The sequence below is a fragment of the Glycine soja genome, chromosome 4 (assembly GCF_004193775.1).
Source record: "Glycine soja cultivar W05 chromosome 4, ASM419377v2, whole genome shotgun sequence".
Classification (NCBI taxonomy): Eukaryota; Viridiplantae; Streptophyta; class Magnoliopsida; order Fabales; family Fabaceae; genus Glycine; species Glycine soja.
The window spans coordinates 5,725,033-5,745,639 of record NC_041005.1 but is presented as its reverse complement, the minus strand read 5'-3'; the positions used below and the strand labels follow the sequence as shown (position 1 = coordinate 5,745,639).

General features: G+C 33.2%; 4 protein-coding genes across 29 annotated transcripts; 3 read left to right on the top strand and 1 right to left on the bottom strand.

Moving 5' to 3' along the window:
- Positions 1–223: 223 nt before the first annotated feature.
- LOC114408990 (GTP-binding nuclear protein Ran-3-like) lies at positions 224–2,508 on the top strand. Its single transcript, XM_028372245.1, has 8 exons — positions 224–388; positions 471–540; positions 705–761; positions 860–977; positions 1,328–1,417; positions 1,520–1,699; positions 1,795–1,872; positions 2,106–2,508. The coding sequence occupies exons 1-8, from the start codon at positions 386–388 to the stop codon at positions 2,173–2,175; spliced, it is 666 nt and encodes a 221-aa protein (XP_028228046.1). The 5' UTR covers positions 224–385; the 3' UTR covers positions 2,176–2,508.
- Positions 2,509–5,427: 2,919 nt separating this feature from the next.
- Positions 5,428–8,483, top strand: LOC114408989 (GTP-binding nuclear protein Ran-3-like). Its single transcript, XM_028372244.1, has 8 exons — positions 5,428–5,611; positions 5,685–5,754; positions 5,921–5,977; positions 6,884–7,001; positions 7,434–7,523; positions 7,633–7,812; positions 7,914–7,991; positions 8,266–8,483. Exons 1-8 carry the CDS (start codon positions 5,609–5,611, stop codon positions 8,333–8,335), a joined length of 666 nt encoding a protein of 221 aa, XP_028228045.1. The 5' UTR covers positions 5,428–5,608; the 3' UTR covers positions 8,336–8,483.
- A 3,908-nt stretch (positions 8,484–12,391) lies between these two features.
- Positions 12,392–14,031, top strand: LOC114408987 (UPF0481 protein At3g47200-like). The gene is made up of 2 exons (XM_028372241.1): positions 12,392–13,734; positions 13,828–14,031. The coding sequence occupies exon 1, from the start codon at positions 12,461–12,463 to the stop codon at positions 13,703–13,705; it is 1,245 nt and encodes a 414-aa protein (XP_028228042.1). The 5' UTR covers positions 12,392–12,460; the 3' UTR covers positions 13,706–13,734; positions 13,828–14,031.
- A 1,002-nt stretch (positions 14,032–15,033) lies between these two features.
- LOC114408985 lies at positions 15,034–20,247 on the bottom strand. Of its 26 annotated transcripts, none has more exons than XR_003665972.1 (7): positions 20,025–20,245; positions 18,938–19,394; positions 18,090–18,697; positions 16,693–17,467; positions 15,863–15,979; positions 15,672–15,760; positions 15,097–15,460 (listed from the first exon to the last, which is right to left on the bottom strand). XR_003665972.1 is itself a non-coding variant. In XM_028372240.1 (5 exons), the coding sequence occupies exons 2-5, from the start codon at positions 19,334–19,336 to the stop codon at positions 17,921–17,923; spliced, it is 960 nt and encodes a 319-aa protein (XP_028228041.1). In that variant the 5' UTR covers positions 19,337–19,394; positions 20,025–20,244; the 3' UTR covers positions 17,761–17,920. The 26 variants fall into 26 exon arrangements, 5 of the variants coding, with proteins under 5 accessions (XP_028228039.1, XP_028228041.1, XP_028228038.1 ...); XR_003665970.1 differs by having other exon boundaries at positions 15,929–15,979; XR_003665975.1 differs by having other exon boundaries at positions 16,992–17,467.
- Positions 20,248–20,607: the final 360 nt, after the last annotated feature.

Here is a 20,607-nt window from a genome sequence, read left to right as displayed (position 1 = left end):
AAACAAAATGCAAGGAGAAGTGGAAACAGTGGTGAGAAGAATGGGGGAAGAAGGAAGGGGAAGGAGTGAGAAAAATATGCAGATAAACATTTTTGTCTATTCCTACTATTTTTTCAAAAAGTGACGGTGGAAATATCAACTCCCAAATGTGATGGTGGGAAGATTTATGTGGGCTAGGGTTGGGCCGAGCCCGGATGAATTTCAAATTGAGAAGTGAGCGTAATCAAAGGGTGGATATAGCCGCGTTAGGTTAACGCGTTCATTCAAAATACGGAACTTGAAACCCTCCCAATATAAACCCTCGCTTCGTTGTGTGCTCTCTCTTTCTTCTGCATCACTTTCCATTCTCTTCAACCTAACGCAGCATCGCTATACTCTTCATTCCATGGTACGCTCTCTCCTTTCAACACTCCTTTTTTGTTTCAGTTTTATGTTGGCCTTCGATTTATTCTTGATCTCTTGCGTTGCAGGCTTTGCCCAATCAGCAAACCGTGGATTACCCTAGTTTCAAACTCGTTATCGTCGGTGATGGTGGCACAGGTAAGTTTTTTTTTTGTATTTTTTTCCCCTTTTCTCGTTTTATTTTGAGCGATTAGCTTCTATTCTTTATTAATTCTTTTTTATAAGGGGCATGTCTCTTTTGTAAAATTCTAGGTTATTATACCTTGGCATATGATATTTATGGTGTATTGAACATTTTGCAGGAAAGACAACCTTTGTGAAAAGGCATCTCACCGGAGAATTCGAGAAGAAATATGAGCGTAAGAATAATTTATAATTAAATAAATTAAGGTTAAGGTTGTTCATATTGTTCCACCTAAACTTATTCTTTCTCTCCATTTTTGCTTTTCCAAAATAGCAACCATCGGTGTGGAGGTTCACCCATTGGATTTTTTCACAAACTGTGGAAAGATTCGATTCTACTGCTGGGATACTGCTGGACAGGAGAAGTTTGGTGGCCTCAGAGATGGATACTAGTAAGTCACCTTTTTTAGTGTATCAGATTGTGTTTGTTATGACGATTAAGATGGTTTTTCAATCTCAACTTCTTCTGCGTGGGTGATTAAATGGGGAATTCGTTACTCAGTTAACAATTGTAACTGCTTGATTCACTATGTTTATCAGTATCAGTGTTAGAGTTGTAGTTTTGCATGTCGGTTACATGGATTTGTAGTCTTTAGGATGACTAATGATTTTGTTAGATATCTAGAATTTCAGAACTGTAATGAAATTTTTAATGTTTCACTGGCAATGTCCGCTAGCTTTTTATTTAATTCTGTTGTGATGCAAACTTTTAATGCTTGTAAAATGGTGTTTTATGTTGCAGTATCCATGGGCAATGTGCTATTATAATGTTTGATGTTACTGCCCGGCTAACATACAAAAATGTTCCCACCTGGCACCGTGATCTTTGCAGGTTTGTAAATGAAGTCATTGAAAACTTTTTGAATGTTTTGTCTTAAATTATTGGCATCATGTTGTTTGTGTCATGCGTAATTTTTGCTCACATGTTTTTCAGGGTCTGTGAAAACATCCCAATTGTTCTTTGCGGTAACAAGGTTGATGTCAAGAACAGGCAAGTGAAAGCAAAGCAGGTTACTTTCCACAGGAAGAAGAATTTGCAGTACTATGAGATTTCAGCTAAGAGCAACTACAATTTCGAGAAGCCTTTCCTCTATTTGGCCAGGAAACTTGCAGGGTAGAGCCACTAGTTTCTGCATGTGAAGTTATAGAAAATTAAACTTAAATATTTAATTTTTAACTAATGTTTTGCTACTTGTGTCAATTTTTCAGTGATCCTAATTTGCACTTTGTGGAATCTCCTGCATTGGCTCCACCAGAAGTTCAAATTGATTTAGCTGCACAGCAACAGTAAGCTATCTTCCTTGACCTCAATTGAATTAATTCTTTCTACAGCAGGATAAAAACATAGATTGTAGAATTCATAGTTGCATTTTGAAGTTCAAACTGTTTTCTACTGTTAACTTGTTTTAGTTTCTTTGAATGAAGTCCACAAAATCCCTTATTTGTTTCATTTGTTCTTCTTCATTTGAGAACTGTCCTTATTCAATTATCTATAATTTATTTGTTGGTTGCTTTTGCAGGCACGAGGCTGAGCTTCTTGCAGCTGCTAGTCAGCCCCTCCCTGACGATGATGATGAATCTTTTGAGTAGAGGGCTGTTTTTCTGAGTGCGCTGGTATTTGTATGCTACTGTATGTGCTGTTGGGGGTTGTAGTGTTGACATTTTTGGATGCGAATTCGAGGATCTGAATCAATTATCATCCAGATTTGTTGCTTAAATTTAAAACCTCAGTTTAATATATCAACCATGGGCGTTAAAAAGATGAGGATTTGGTTGTTTCGACAAATTTTGGGGTCTTTTAATATACCATGCGAATTGGGGTTTAGCCGATGGAGGGTAGAGTTTGTTCCTTTTTGGGTTTTTTTTTAAAGTTAAACTCGATACTATTGATTAGAAAAATGAGGGTTTATGTTCCTTTTGTCACAGTTTATCACCCAACGTGAAGCAAATCGGTCGATTTCTATATTATTTATTTAAACTGATAGTTTAGTGAAATCGTTTTAAAATTGTGGGATTAGTTTTATAAGTCACTTGGAAATTAGAATTAGATCTAGCTACATAAATAATCAGTCGGATTGCTTGATATTTTAAAAGTAAGTTATTTTAATCTAATTTTTTGAGGTTCTAAAAAAGTAAAATGTAATTTTATGAAAAATATTTAAAGTAGCTTTAAATCTTTCTAGTCTTTGATTATTTAGAAAAAGAAAATTAAGGAGCCACGATTATTGATAAAACTGCAACTGCGAAACAAGAAAAATAATTCTAAAAAACTTGCGCTCTAATCATTTTTTTTTGCCAGTAAAAAGGTTACTTAAACAAGGGTTTTCGCGGATTTTAAAATCAGTTTTATTGGTTTTTTTATTTGTTTATCGGTTTAGAAATGAGTTAGTTTTTGAGAATAAACAAACTGCACACCACATCTGTGTCTACTCTCGATGGCTGGGATCATTTGTTCACGTTCACGATTATCATATTTAATTTTCAGCACAAAAATGTTAAAAAAATGAACATTTGTGCCGATTGAAGTTATTCAGATACTTTTAGAGATTAATGTGACAAAATGTATCTTAAGGACTAAAATAACTATTCACTTAGTCTTCATATATTATAGTATATTACACTAATTTTTAATTATAATTTTTGAATTTTATTTAATGAATGATACACACCATATGAAAAAAGTATAAACAAATTGGATAGCACAGCTAAAAAAAGTAATAATTAATTGTCATAATAAAATCACAATAATTTTGGTTTTGAAAAAATATTTTTTCTTCCCCTTCTTCCATAAATTGTATTCTCAGATGACAGTTTCTCACTGCAATCTCATAAAGATCTTTTAAATTAACTAAAATGGTAATTAGTAACAGGAAATAAAATATAGGAAGATATGTAAGAATGAGTTGGAATAAAAAAAATAAAAATAAAAATAAAGGTTAATTCCTTAGGACTTTGTATCATATTTACGTCATCAGAAATGTAAAAAAAAAAGTCAATTTTGTTGTGTAATTGTTCTCTAGGACAGCCGTAGAAATTAATTTATTGGGGTAGAAGTGAGGGGCAAAATAGAGATTAAAGTGAATTAATTATTGTTATTATTTTAATATTATTAAGGATAAAAAGGTCTAAAAATTATGGAGACAAAAAAGTTGCACAAAGTTGTATCCCTATTAGTGTGTGTATATAGAGAGAAGACGTTTCATATGAAATGACCTATGTGAGAATGAGAATGATTATTTTCATTGATTAGATTAAAATGAAAAGTCAATATTTAAATATTTTAAATTCAAGCTAAAGTCTCATTTAATCATAAAATTTTTATAAGATCTATTAAACAAAAAATCAAAATATTTTAAAGATTTAACTTACATCAAAATCGTTATCAGTGATGGTCATGTTGGTGATGATGATGGTGGTCATGGTGATGATCATGATAATGACAGTAACAACAATGATGTTAGTTTTAACCTAGTATCAGAAATGTAACAATATTTCTATCCTAAACTTTTTTGTTAAAAAATTAAAACAACAAGCGAATGTAAGTTTTTTGGTGGGACCAAATAATAATCCAAATAGAGTTATTGAATTAGAGAATAAATACTTTTGAGGTGTTTGTGTTGGAAAGAATAAAAAATGAATAATGTATTCATGTGTGGCCTAATTTAGAACCCAAATAGAGATAGTGGATTATAGATGTTCGTACTACTCATCATTGTCTTGTTAACAAATGAATATCATTTAACTATTCATTATATCTCCGGGTTTTAAAAGATGGAATTTATCTGTATGAGTTGTTTTTTTTTTGCCATTCTTTTTAGCAGATATTTGAAATCAAGTAAATTATTTACCACATATTTAAAAGACGAATAAATTAATAAATAATTTACGTATTATTATTCAATTACAAATTAGTGTGTATAATGAATTTATTGATAATATCATATATAATTGTCATATCAATTATGATTTTTAATTAGTTGATAATAATATTTTGACTTAAATATTATTTTAGTCCTTTAAATTTAGATAATTATATTTTTATTTCTTCAAAAATAATTTTTTATTAATCCTCAAATTTTTGAAAAATTATTTTTAGTCGTTTTCATTCTTTTCATTAATACTGTCATAATTTATGGCAATTTGTCACTGTCAAAAATATTTTTTTTAATTTAATTTCTTTAAAAAGTATTTTTGATAATTTTAAATAGTTAGAATATGTAAAAAATATATGACAATTTTACATCTATCTTTTTAATTTTTCTTCCTCAAAACCAACAAAATATGTAAAAAAAGTCACCAAACCATATGAATCAAATATTTTGGTGGTTTAAAATAGCTAAAAATAATTTTTTAAAATAAATAAATAAATAAATGTTTGTGATTAAAAATCTTTATAAATTGTGAAACCATAAACACATTAAACAAAGAGATTAAAAGTAGCTTTTCAAGAATTTGAGGGACTAATGAAAGTAAATTATTTTTTTTAGGACGAAAAAAATAATCACCCAAATTTAAAGGACTAAAAAAAATTTTAAGTCTAATTTTTTATTAATAGTGTATAAAAATAAAGCAAATGATAATAAGCAATCAAATTTAAGGACTTGAATCAAATAAATTTAAGCTTCAAAGGAATTTTATTTAATTTCATTAAATTACATTCAAAAGGCTAAAGCGAAAACAAATCAAAATTTCAGAAATTAAATTATTCATGTACTCAATAATACATTATACATTGGAAAAATTGTAGAATGTAGATTAAGAGACTGGCCAACAAAAAAAAAATTACTAAAAATATTTATATGTGGTAATTTCTATGTTGGGCTGTCTGTGTAATTATAACTGCAGGCCTATCTACAACCGAAAAAGCAAAGTCCAGGTGGAAGAGGTGCGTGAGGTTAACGCTAGGAGGGGCTGTCTCTAGAAACAAACGCCAACTAAAATTTTATAAACCCTTTCATTTCGTTTCGTTCCCACTATCACTTTCTTTTCTTCACCGTTCGCTCTTCCTCTCCCAGACAAACACATGGTAATGCTATTGATCTCTCTCTGTTTTTCGATTTTCTCTCCACATTCATTTCATTCTTTTGTTTTCGTCGCAGGCTTTGCCCAATCAGCAAACCGTCGATTACCCCAGCTTCAAGCTCGTCATCGTCGGTGACGGTGGCACAGGTGAATTGCCTCTTTCTTTCTCCTTTTCCGCGATCCACTTTGGGTTAGTTTAGGGTTATTTCCCAATTCGTAACGATCTAGGTTCTTTCTATGATCAAAACATTTCGGCACGGTCATACGCATTACGGATTATGAATTTAATTTTTTATTTTATTTCGTGTTGCAGGAAAGACAACCTTCGTGAAAAGGCATCTCACTGGTGAATTCGAGAAGAAATATGAACGTGAGATTCTTTCTCTATTGTTTTTATTATTACTAGCGGAAACACAGGCACGACGCTATTGTGTCAAAAATTAATATACTACAATAAATTCTAATTACAATTTCCGAATTCTGTTCAACACACACCAGGTGGAAAAGTTAAAAACAAATTGGATAGCACAACTAAAAATAAAAATTATTAATTGTCATAGAAAAACCACAATAATCTTTGTTTTGAAAAAATATTCTCCCTCCTCCTTTTTCCATAAATTGCATCCTCGTTGAAAATGACAATTTTCGACTGCATATCTTATGATGAAAGGTCTTTTAAATTAATTAAAACAGTAATTAGTAATAAACAAAGGAAATAAAATATAGAAAGATGTGTAAAAATGAGTTGGAATAAAAACAACTGGGGAAAAAGGTTAATTCCTTGGGACTTTGTAGTGTGCTTAGGCCATTGGCAATGAAAGAAAAAGTCAACTCTGCAGCTTAACCATTCCCCCACGCAGCTAATATTCTTTTTTAATTCCCATTCTCAAGTTATAAATAGATAACTGTACCGTACAAATAGTTGGGTAAATCAAAATAAAAGAGGAGATATAAATGAAATAGTGGAGAGTGGTTAGTGGGTTGTTACCTGGTTTTGGTTAGTGAGCCAGTTTTAATATGTATAATGTTGTGTTGTTGCGGTAGAAACTAAGATATTGGGATAGAAGTGAGGGGCAAAACAAAACCGCAAAAAAAAAGAGATTAAAGAGGATTAATTATTATTACTATTTCAATGTTATTAAAGATAGAATGGTCTAAAAAATGTGGAGACCAAAAACAGTTGCACAGAATTGTATCCCTTTATATATTGGTATAGATTAATCTTTTAGTTGGGTTTATCTCATTCTTTTTTGTGGTTTTTGCTGATCTGAAACAGCGACCATTGGTGTGGAGGTTCATCCGTTGGATTTTTTCACTAACTGCGGAAAGATTCGATTCTATTGTTGGGATACTGCTGGGCAAGAGAAGTTTGGCGGCCTCAGAGATGGATATTAGTAAGTCTTTTTTGTATTTAGGAGATGCAATCTTTGTTTGTGAATCAATATATGTCATGTGCGACTCTTTTATTTTAATATTTACTTGGACGTGGACCCATGTGATGATTTGTTGCACCTAATGGGGACATGTGATTTTGTTTTCTCATTGTTTAATGCTTAGAATCTATTTGTATGTTGTGAAGTTTTGCATGTCAATTACCTGGATACCTGCTTTTGTACTCTTAATTTTTATGGGATGACTTGGTTACTAGTTAGATATCTAGGGAACTGTAGCATTTATGAACTGTGTTGAGATATTTAATTTGTTCTGTTGGAAATGTTTTTGTAAGCTTTTATTTTGTCATGATGTAAATCTCCTAATCTTTATTTACTCTGTACATCTGTTTTGCTCCCTATCTAGTGCTTTTAACTTGGTGTCTTATATGGCAGTATCCATGGGCAATGTGCGATTATCATGTTTGATGTTACTGCCCGTCTAACATACAAGAATGTCCCTACCTGGCACCGTGATCTTTGCAGGTTCGTAAATCAAGTCTTCAAAACCTGTTTTTCAGTTTGATCTCTAATTATTTTGCACCAAGTTCCTTACATCAGATTATGGAGATTTTCTGCCCAACTGATTTTTCAGGGTCTGTGAAAACATCCCAATTGTTCTTTGCGGTAACAAGGTTGATGTCAAGAACAGGCAAGTGAAGGCAAAGCAGGTTACTTTCCACAGGAAGAAGAATTTGCAGTACTACGAGATATCTGCTAAGAGCAACTACAATTTTGAAAAGCCATTTTTGTACTTGGCCAGGAAACTTGCAGGGTAGGGTAAATACTGCTAATTTTTACTTTCTACATTAATAAGTAAGAAATTTACAAACTTCTAAATGCATTTCAACTCATTTTGTTGTGTCAAATTTGCAGCGATACTAACTTGCACTTTGTAGAATCTCCTGCATTGGCTCCACCAGAAGTTCAAATTGATTTAGCTGCGCAACAACAGTAAGTTGCCTGTCATTAACTGAATTAGTTCTTTATCCAGCAACATTAGTTCTTAGTCTGGACCTCCATCATGATAAAAACAGAGATCATAGAATTGCATCTTGAAATGTTCTAACTGTGAATCTCCATTCACCACAATCAAGATGGATGATGGGTTTTTAGACTGTTGTGTTATTTTAAACATGGCTATCAGACTGAAAATATTGTTGTTCTTGGTCAATTGAAATTGTTCGTTTTAGATATCTTATAATGTATGTATTGGTGGCTTTTGCAGGCACGAGGCTGAGCTTCTTGCAGCTGCTAGTCAGCCCCTTCCTGACGACGATGATGATCAATTTGAGTAGGAATTGTGCGTCTGTGGACCATGTTACTTAGTTAATGGTTTTTGTGTATGCTACAAAATATGTTTTTGGGGTTGTATTATTGACATTTTTTGACGTGGATTTGAGGATTTAAATTTAATCATTGAGGTGTTTTGCTCATGTTTGGTTATTGCCTTGTTTAGTGTCTCTGGTGCATTCCCACACGAAACATTGTGATATCTCATATAAGAGGAATGTATCTTATATGAGTGTGAAGATTAAATCTGAAATGTATAATCAAAATTTATTGTCACCTGATCACTTAAAAAATTCTATGATTTTTATATTAAATTTTAATTATTTATATATGATTATACAATTTAGATTTAATTTTTCAGACTTATATAAGATTTGTTTTATCATATGATATGTTATCTATGGATATGGATAGGTTTGTCTTCAGAACAACTAACAAGAAGACATTTGGTTGTTTCTCTATCCTTTTTGAAATGAGATTCCGGCAAGATCACTTGATACTTTAACTTTTTATAAAATAAAGAAATGCTAGTAACATTTTTTTATATAAATTTATTTGTTTGAAGGAGTATGTTAGAATGCCTTGATACTTGGTAGCACTCTAGTAAATACCATTAGTATATATAACATTGTGGTCCATTTTTGTGAGCCGGTGTGGATAAACTGTTAACATGCACTGGTAAGAATTGTGGTCCGTTTCTTTGAGCAGGAGTGGATAGAGTGATAGACTGTGAAATTTAAAGACTGAAATATATTTTATTTCATGCACTGTTAATATTTGTTTTACAAGTGTAACGATATAAGCATTCCTTTTTTCATTTAGCACTTGAGAAATAAAATATTTAGTTGAAAAGAAGTTAGAAGTTTAAGTTGGGTGTTTTTCTTGGTCATTCCAGTGGTCTAATTGTGGTTCTCCATTTTTAGACATTCTAAAGTAGGCGGCGGACACCTCTCATTAGGTCACTGAACACCCACAAATTATTTGATTCGGTGTTTAATATACAATGGAACTACTACGGGTATCTTCAATACTAATTGAAGACGTGACGATTGCTACTTAGTACGAAACCTTACACGAATTGCACGAACCCAATTTTAAACCAATTCAGGCATCCTGTTAGATTTGACAAAAATTCACTCTTTATTGGTTCTACATCCTCTCCAACTTTTTCTTACTAGAGTTTGTTTGTAAATTGTCGTCACCAATCAACAGGGTTCGTGTGCCTTTTTATGAAAACTTTTTTGTATCAACGAGTATTTTCCTTAAGATATTATTATTTTTTTATTATTATTATTGGAGATGTACGTGTCATGATGGATTGTTTAAAATTATGCTTTGGTTATTTTTATAAGCAATGTTTACTTGTGTTTTTTTTATAAAAAAAATTGAGTTATGTAAGGATACTTAAAACGATACTGTTAGAATAAAATAAGTACGAGTTGTTTAATTGTGATGAGATACCACCGAAACCAATTAATAGGAGATAAAAAAATTAAAATGGATTGCTTAAATTATACCCATTTGAAGTGCTCTAATTTCTTTTATCTGAAAATAACTTTGTTTGAACACAGTAAATATCTTAGCATAAATTACTAAAGTCAGTAAAGTGTGTTGCATTTATCTCAATTTTTATGTTATTAACAATGAATTTTTTTTGGGTTGGGTTGGGCTTATAGTTCAATCCACCTAACAGGCAATTATCGGCCTAAACAACGGATCAGATAAACTCACTACGGGTTATTGTTTTCTGCACCTTTGAGTTGTTTCCAACACCTCCTTTATGGCTTCCGGAATGTAAAATTACATTATAGAATGTACCCCTTTTTTGACTTCTAGAATGACCAATCCAGAAGGTATAAAAAAGATTTTGGAAAGGGTGCAGGAAGCAACTTGGAGGTGCAGGAAGTAACAGCCTCATTATGTGTTGATTGAAGTTAACCTATACTGATAGAATAAAATAAGTAAGGATACTTAAAAATATACTTGTGTTTAAAAAAAATGAGTTATGTAAGGATACTTAAAACTATACTGTTAGAATAAAATATGTACGAGTTGTTTAATTATGACGGGATACCGCCGAAACTAATTAATAGGAGATAAAAAAATTAAAATGGATTGCTTAAATTTTACCCATTTGAAGTGCTCTAATTTCTTTTATCTGAAAATAACTTTGCTTGAACACACAAAGTAAATACCTTAGCATAAATTACTAGTGTGTTGCATTTATCTCAATTTTATGTTATTAACAATGAAATTTTCTTGGGTTGGGTTGGGCTTATAGTTCAATCCACTTAACAGGCAATTATAGGCCTAAACAGCGGATCAGATCAACTCACTATGGGCTATTGTTTCCTGCACCTCCTAAGTTGCTTCCAGCATCTCCTTTATGGCTTATGTAATGATCAATCCAGAATGCAAAACTACATTACAGAATGCACCCCTTTTTTGGCTTCCGGAATGACCAATCCAAAAGGTAAAAAAACATTACATTCCGAAAGGGTGCAGGAAGTAACAGCCGTCACTATGTGTTAATTGAAGTTAACCTAACACCAGGCCAAAGATACTTACAATGCAACTGTAAATTTTTGCCATTATACCAAAACAAGATGATATTACCATTGTGAGGACCTGGGCATCATGTAAGGGAATTCAGTTCATCTTTATGTGTTTGAGTGTCTGTTGCTGTTGCAAGTACTCACTCCCTGTTCATGATAGCTCGATCATGTCAAAGTGCAATGTTGCTATCAGAACATTATAGAACTCAATATGTAAGAAGCACAATTCAATCAAAGTAACTCAGAGTTCAGTTAAAGTCAAAAGTTCAAACTTGAATACAACATTGTCGCCATTTTGAGAAACTATAAACCCAATTCCCACCCTTGTATCTGGGGGAGATGAACTCAGCTTAAGACTTCCATATCGTTCTAGCTCCATCTTATCCCCTCTCACATATGTTGTTAGGCCTGAACAGAGCCAGTTAAGAATGGTGCCTAGTTGTGTGAATGACTTCAAACAATTTTATACATTGTCCCAAAATCAAGTAGAGGATTAACAAAGTCGACCTTGCTAAGAGGAACAGATAAGAAATCAAGCTTACTACATAATTTATAAAATTTTACAAGTATCTCAACAGGAACATATAAGAAATACAGACTTAAGGCAAGCTACTCCTACCTACGTACATTTCCAAATACCGGGCGGTTATACTTTTGAAATTATTTTCGTATAATCTCAAGAATTAACAGTTATTAGTCATAATATATTTTTTACTCAAAGAGTATATACATCACACGGGTATCAAACAAACATTTCCCAGTTTTAAGAATATTTTTAACAGACTTTGATCAATAAATTTTTTATTGTTGGTCTAAATTTATTAGGAATCATAAAATTATGACCAATAATCATTGAATAAAAAGTTAGTGATCCAAAGAAATTTTGTGAACATTCCTTTTGAGTTCTGATTCACTATGTTTTAGGATGATTAATTCTAACGTTAGTTTATCCCCGTTATTTGCATGAACGTGAATGGTTAAGATTTGATACTGAGAGGGAGAGATGCAGAAATTCTAATACATGAACGTTTCAGATCCTTCCACAATGCTCAACCACATTCACATGCATCCTTTTCTCCATAACAATCCCCTGCATCGACCTTTCTCTCTTCTTCTCCAGAAACTTCTTCACTCGTCCTTACCAAACATTTTCCCTCGATCGGTAAATGTGTTATACCTGTATGAAAAAATTATTCTTTTAATGTTAAAATATCATTTTTTATATTAGAAATGATTCTGAAGAGTGAAGGAGCGCATCATGCTACATGAATTTGCTCAAGTATACGGTTTCTTTAACGTTAAACATCTTGGAAAGAAATCATTGAAGATATTCTTAATGGTCGATGTCAAAAAGTAGCAAAGATGCCAAGCTTCACATACTGCGTATCCGTACCCTTAGATGATTATTCTGATAAACCCTTAAAGAAAGGCACAATACCCAAGAGAATGAACTTGAAATTTAACTCAAAGAAAGGAATCGAGTAATATCTTGTTCCATAATTCCCTGCTACGACAAGGCGACATAGGTTTCTTTATTTCGTTGCCCGTTTTCATTTCACTTCAATAATAACTAGAATGACGAACCACGATGATATTAAGGCCATACTGGAGGGGGCAGAGGCACCAGTAACTGACAAGTGTTGCATCTACAGAGTCCCCTTTCATATCCGCAAGTTCAACGATGATGCATACACACCAAAGGTTGTTTCTATTGGCCCTTTTCATCATAAAAGCCATCCTCGCCTCCAAAATATGGAAAGACACAAACTACTTTATTGCAAAGCATTTCTGGAACGAACCCAAACAAGTTTGGACAGTTGGATCCGCTACATAGAAGAGGTGGAGCCCGATTTTCGTCGCTGTTACTCAGACACCCTTGAATTCAGCAAGAAGGAACTGGTGGATATCATCCTTGTAGATTCCGGTTTTATAATTGAGCTCTTTTGTAGAATCATTTCTGGTACATGGTCACGCGACGACAGGTTTCTTGCAACACCTTTGTTGTTCACCAATATAGTCCAAGACTTGTGTTTACTCGAAAACCAACTTCCTTTTTTTGTTCTTGAGGGTCTCTTCAATCTGTCATTTGCCTCTACATCTAGCGGCATTTCATTTCTTGAGCTTACCCTTTTCTATTTTGACAATTACAATAGATCCAACTTGGTTTTTAATAATAATACTAACATTAGACACTTCACGGATCTTATTAGAACTTTTCACTTGCAACATCCTCTAAACAGACGACCCTCTAGGACTGATACATACGTGAAACATTTTCCTAGTGCTACTGAGTTATTAGAAGCAGGGGTGAGCTTTAAGGTAAACATCCACAGTAAATGCTTACTAGACTTGAGATTTTCAGAAGGGGTTCTTCAAATCCCGCAGTTGGAAGTGGAAGATTCCACTGAAATTTTGTTACGCAATATGATAGCTTTGGAGTTGTGTCACTATCCATACAAATCCTACATTACAGACTACGCTAAAGTTTTGGATCTCCTTATAAACACCAGCAGAGATGTGGATGTGCTGGTTCGAAAGAATGTGCTCGTTAACTGGCAAGAGGATAATGCTTCTGTGGCTAACTTGTTTAATGGTCTTTTGAAAAATGTTATTAGAGGAAATGACAATTCCCATTACCTTACTATCTGCCAAGACCTTAATGCTTTTTGTAAGAACCCTTGGAATAATTCCAAGTCCACTCTGAGGCAGGATTATTGTAAAAGTCCTTGGCAAACTGCTGCTACCATTGCTGGAATTGTTCTCCTTATTCTCTCTATAATTCAAACAGTTTGTTCTGTCTTGCAAGTAATACAACAATAGAATGCTTTTTCCCTTCCCCTAAAGACAAGGTCAATTCTGAATTTTTTTTTTCTTATTCTTTTCTTCAATTGCCACTGCATTTGTTTTCTCTAAAAAATGTTTCATTGACTTCCTTATTTCAGGTGTTGTAACAAATTAATTATTCCTTTTCCAAAACTTCATATCTGGACGGAATTATAGGTATGCATGAAGTTCGATGCTGCTCTTGAAGTCTATGCTGCAATGTAACATGTTTTTAAGGTTTAATAGTTTGAAAAAAAATTACTATCGACAGATTAATTGAGTACTTTCATTTTTCTTGGTTTGCATATTTCTAGGTTCTTCTTGGTTTGTATAATTCTAGGATCTGTCACTGACAATAAAATAAAAAGAATTTCAAAAATCCAAAAATAGATTTTTGACCTTTCATTACATAATGAGAAGACAAACTACAAAAATTATTCTCGTATCATTAAAAGAAACAAGCTAATATGTTAAATTCAAGTTTTATAATTATAACATTCATGATTTATAAAGGTGTTTATTTTTTTTTACACGTATGTTTCTAGCCATTAATCTAAACTTTGACCGATCAAAGTTGTTGAACTATTTTTTTTATTTATTTATCACTATTTGTCGGGTTAACATCAATTGTTCCGTGACAGAGCCCCAATTGAATCACCTCTTAAAGTCATTACACTCAAGTAACATGTTAACGGAATCTAATGAAATAAATAGTAATTAATCTCTCATAAACTAGTCTTTTGACAAATGAAGTAAAAAAAATACTATAAAAATTGGCAGCCCCCTTAATGATGCAACATTTGACAAGTCACTCAACATAATTGCTACATCATCAAATAATACTACCTGAATGCAGAGACTAAAAGTAATGACAAAAAAAAAAAACTTAAAACCCAATTTTAATTATTAGGTTTTACTCTTCCAGTTTCGGCCAAAATCGTTTGGGTCAAGAGTAATATGGCAGAAGGCTACCCCCCAATCCAAAGCAATAAGGGCTGAAGCCCACACGAGTAATCTGCTTTGTTGACAGAAATAGTAACTATAGAGTAAGGAAAAATATGAAGCAGTTATCCCCTCCTTGAGACTCATGCAGACACAAAGATTTGTTGGACGAACTCCAATCAGCCTTGTCTCAACTCCTTATTGTGTAAGTTGAAACCTTTTAAGCCCCATATTAAGCAAAGCTAAAATAAATAAATAAATAAATAAATAAATAAAATTAAAAAAAGGCTACTAAATTAACTAACTGCTCCGTTTGCTTCGCAAACAATGCATAAAAGCAGTACGTAAATTTGACGTTATTTTTAACAAATGAAGCTAAAATGTTTAAGATAAAATTAAAATCACTTTTACCCCAATACAAAACTGACAGTACATAGCATCCGATATTTAACTGCTCCATAGAAATTTCCTGTATACAGACGTCAAATGATTCTAAAAATCCCAATTGTCTACAATGAACAACAAAACTGCACTATCGTTGAAAATGTTTGGTAAACAAACATGGATGAAGAAGACCTGGTACGTTATTCAATTGCATAAAAGAAAATATGAAACAGAGCAAAATAGATAATACAAACTCAACTTACAAGCCAGAAATTGGAAATGTGAAAAATAATAGTTAAATCAGAACCACTAATGGTGTCACATGCTTGGCAACTATCGAAATAGAAAGTCTGCACCAAATAATAAGGTCGATCTTGCGCTGAATTTCTGATTAAGGCCAACTATCAGCATCGGATAAGTTCATTACTGAAAGCAAAGTGTAGAGATTATGTTGTGATTGATACAACAGCACATTAATTTAAACATTCAGTTTTACGTACACGACTAAAATTGATTATTTGCATCGTAACATGATCAGAAAGAATTCAAATACGGAAAACAAGTCAGACTTTACACACGCAGATACAGGCAAACTACATCAGAGTTGCTTATTCGCATCATCTTCTCAGGTACTTACTTTCCACAAGCGTTTTGATATGCAAGTCAACAGATTAATCAGCCCAGCAATAGTAGCAATATAATGAGACACAGTATCCACGACCAAAACTGTACACAGCCAGAAGCCTAAATGAATTTAACAATAAAAAAAATAAACAGCATTGGATTAAAATAGAGGGAACTATGTTTTTTAATAGACAAGATATTTACTCATCCATATAACATTTCAAAATAGGCTGTTAAGAATCACAATGATAATAAGGTTGCAAGGTTTACACAATGTCATCAACGGATCTTATTAGCAATCAGTAGACATTCCTGTAAACCCTACAAAGTGGAGACGAAATCAATAAAACAAGAGATTAAAAAAACATAAATTTAGCCTCAATGAGAACTGATATAAAAATGATGCTCCATGTCAAAGCAATCAATGGAAGTTCAACACTTTTCTTGATAAAAATAAATAAATAAAAGTACACTATTGTGTCATATAAGAACTCAAATTAAGATAATAATAGTCATTTGTATGTTTGATAATAGAGTGGCTAAGGAGAGATGTCACACATTTTGAACTTATGACAAGACACCTGCATGCACTGAAACAGCTCAAGCAAGAAAAGAAAAAAGGAGCTGATTGAGTAAAATGGGTGCATGCCTATTCCCATGTTTCTTTATAAATTCTTAGATACAGTAAAAGTTTCAGCACAAAATTATTCTCTATTGAAGTAATTTCCACCCAAGAACTGCGAGCCATGTCCTATATGCCAATTTCAAATATGTCAGGAGAGGAGATTCCAAAAGAAAGCAGGCACTTTAACAACGGAGACAAACAAATGAGTAAGCAATGTTGATAAAACTAATTTAAATTCTAAAGATCCAAGCCAAACAAAGTGATGAATAACTAGAGACACCATGTGACCAATTGAAAAAACGATATAACAAGGCACCAAATAATGTGATAATCGGTATAACAAAAATTATGTACATTAAAAATAAGTAATTTGTAGTGCATATTTGCCGTATATTTAAGGCATAATTACCTAGTCAATTGCAGTAGGACAGCAAAGTGCAAAAATACACACAGAATAAGAAAAGAAATACTGAAATGAACAGTGGTGTTCATTTTTAAGGCAGAACAGAGGAGGGCATGGATCTGTGAAAACAGAAGACTGAAATGGAAATTGCACAATACATCACGCACACAAGAACAAGGCAGGACAGCTGGCAGGCACTGATGGACTGGAATTGGAGAGTGGAGAGAACATTACACAAATTGACCAAAAGACCTTAAAATAACTAGGTAAATGATGCAAAAATGGAGGCAATTCAAGACTTTTACCGGTCTGGAGTAATGGCTACAAAGCACTATTGCAGCTGCAATTTGCTGCCATGTCAACACACCACACATCTGCTTATGCATCATGGGGAGGCCATGTGACAGAAATCCAGTGCGATTAACTACCCTGATATAACACATACTGAAACATCCTAGCATCACTTATTTTTTCAATTGACAGGATAACATATTCAAGTAACACTGAAGATAATCCACATGGCATGCAAATAAATGAATTAAATTGCCATTATCTGTATTGTACTATGAGAAGATCTTCCATGAGAGGATTATGTCCACAGCTAATAAGAAAGTTCATGTTCTGGCATGAATGACAATGAGAAAACAGTGGTCAGAAATTTCTTATCTCTGAAAGAAAATTATTGGTCGGCATCACCAATTAGTTTGCAGAGAGAGAAGAAGCAAACCTAGCATCATACTTGGCCATTGGAAGCAAGGCATGCAAGCCTCCTAAACTGGCCCTGGAAAATGTAGTTGTTTCGTCAATGATAATCAAATGGTGGAAAAGCTGGTCTCAAAAAATAGATAGCTAATAAATTCTATCCAAATTGAGCAAGATTTTAGATCGATAATAGTATAATCAAGGTGTCCAAGTAAATCCACGAGGTCATTAATCATTACGTGGAAATTAAATATACACGAGCATAAGGTAGTTAAAGAAACAATTAGACGAATCTCACATCCGCAAATCATTGCATGTGTAGAAACTAAGAAATTGTAACATTGAAAAGGACATTAGAGAGAGAGTACGACAAATAAATAAAGAGCGTCATAACTTGATATATTCATAATGAGTATAGCAACATAATTTCCCGAAAATAGAAATATTAAAGAAAAAATAATTATTCAAAACTATGCACTCTAGTTCAGAATCAAATAAGGCTGTACAAATGATGAATTCATATTGTAAACATTTAAAAATTCTGACCAGATGAAACTAAGTTCTTTATCTCCATCAAATGTTCATCATTTGAAATATGGAGTGAAATACGAAGGTTAGTCAACAATTCTTCATGTTCCCAACTTAAAGGACCAGAAGCATACAAAACTTCAAGGGTACTGTGATAGGCATGCAACTCTAACCTATGAATAATTTCTGCTACAACCTCTTTGGGAGAAGTGGAGCCTCCTTTATCCACATCTCCAACATCTAGAGATTCTGCATCACTGTAAAGGGTATCTTCTTCCTGGCAAGGACCTGCTAAAGTATCACTGGAAAATTTATTTGAGTTACTACTTATCACACTACAACTGCCAACTGAACTCAGATCACTACAAGAATAATCAGGTTCTTCAATTCTCTCAAAAAAGTGTGTTGAAACATTACAAGGATTCACCTTTCCTGTTTCATAACATTGGTTGGTACCATTAGTAAAGGAAGTATGCATGCATTTTTCACCCATAATATTTTGTGGGTAAGCAACAGCATCTACCTTTTGCAGCAAGGGGGCTGTGGTTACAGCTTTGAACCTTTCACACTCACCCATATTCTCAACCGCCCTTAATTTTCTGGGATAAGCCTCAATAACAGAGGAGTAAGGGGACATTCTCTTCAATGTTGAAGATGAGGCCAGACGAGATTCCTGGAGACCACTGGCATCTAATCCTGGGGAAAAAATATTTCTGCACTGATTTTCAGGTTGATCCTTGTAACTGTTTGAAATCAAACACCAGCTAGACTTGCCTGATCCCTGGAACAAGCATGAACCACATATAAGGACAAGGCATGGCAACAAATTTCAGAGTAGTCATGAAAAATAAGAAGTGTCACAATTCTCAAACAATATCAATACTAACTTAAAGGGTAAAAATATTCAAATTGACCATATTCTCTAACACTAAGCAAATAGCTCAAACTTTGAGAATACTGGCTAAAATAAAAAATGAAATCAGAAGCTAAGTTGTACTATATTGAGTAAATAGAAATTCACCTTTGGCACGACAACCCATTGACCATTTTGCCAAGATTGACGTGGCCTCATGTTTACTTTGCGAACCTTTAACTCCTTGCAAGATACCCACAACCTTACCAAGTAGAAGTCTCCACCAATAACTTTCAAGACAGTGGCTACTCTCCAAGAACCAGCATTGTAAACCTCCACATGATCATTTGCTGCCTGACTCTCAATACCTTTAATAAGAGGGGGGCATGGTCTGATGGCCTTCCTTGAAACTCTCTCAGTGCTAGCCCCGCTTGTTGTGCTAGAACAGTCATACTGGACACTGTAGGTGTGCCCATCACCAGAAATTATACGAGCACAACGCCATTCCACAGTAAGCCCATCAGCATTGCCACGGATCTCCACTTTATTTCCCTTTCTCAATCTCATGGTGATGACACTTCTTCAATTCAGACACGAACCAGTGACGTTTCACAAATAAATGTTACTATCACAGAAGAAAATCGCAAAATTATTGATAATAGATACCCTAAAGGATTAGAGATTATTTTCGTGTTCCACTCAAAGAAAATATTGAACAACATTTGTCAACTATGAAAAAACAATCCTGCCAAGTGCCAAGGTTTCAAAAAAAGGTCAGCGACAGTCAAATAACCGCATCACAACCGTAATTGTGGCCCATGATTGCAGCTGTATCGTGATCACAAGTGTCTGCAATTTCCCACAATAAATAAACAAGACAAAACCGCAACCGCAGTTTAAAACATTAAGCTCACTAATTACTAATCAGTCTAGGTGCGTTAATCGAATTAATTTAAAATTCAAAAATGTTTATTAGTCGAGACAATAATTTTTCCTCCGACATATGTTCCAATCAAAAAACACAAATTCCAAATGAAAATTGGCTACGCGATTAATTGAAAAGTGATCATAAATTTAAAATAGCTACGATACACAAAAGCATACAACATAAAATAAACCAAGGGGTCTGAAAAGAGGTAACAAAATCAAAATTCGCGCAGGCAGATATCACAAATCGAAGCAGCAACGTCGAAATTGAAAAAGATGACATGAACCGAAACAACTCTAATAAAAAATGAAGAAGATGAATACTGACCTTTATCAATGATTCACGATGTAAGATCGCTTACAATCTTTGAACTAAACGCTGCACCTGCGAGCACCTTTTGATTTTTCCAAGGAAGAGAGTATTGAAACAACGACGAAATTAGGGTTTCTAAGAATCAAATTTCAAAAATGGCACAAATGTGCAATTTATGGGCGCAGCGGAGACAAAAATAGGTTGAGAGAAATATGACGGTGGAATACGGTAGATGGGCCAAACGGGATTGAGTCAATTTCTCATGGGCCATTTGCAGGCCAGGTACGGTAAAATTTTTATTGTTGTACGAACAGTAATTTTAATCCATTTACTATCTAAGAAAATAAAGTTTATGTTTACTATTTTTTCTAAAGAAAAAGTAATTTTAATCTTTTTACTATATAAGATCTATTTAGAAAAAGTGATTTTAATCTATTTACTATATAAGAAAAAAAAAAGTTTATGTTGACTATATTTTCTAAGCAGAAAGTAATTTGAAACTTTTTTATTAGAAGTAATTTGAAACTATTTATTATATAAGATGTATTTAGAAAACAAAATTTACTATATAAGAAAAAAGAATTTTATGTTGACTGTA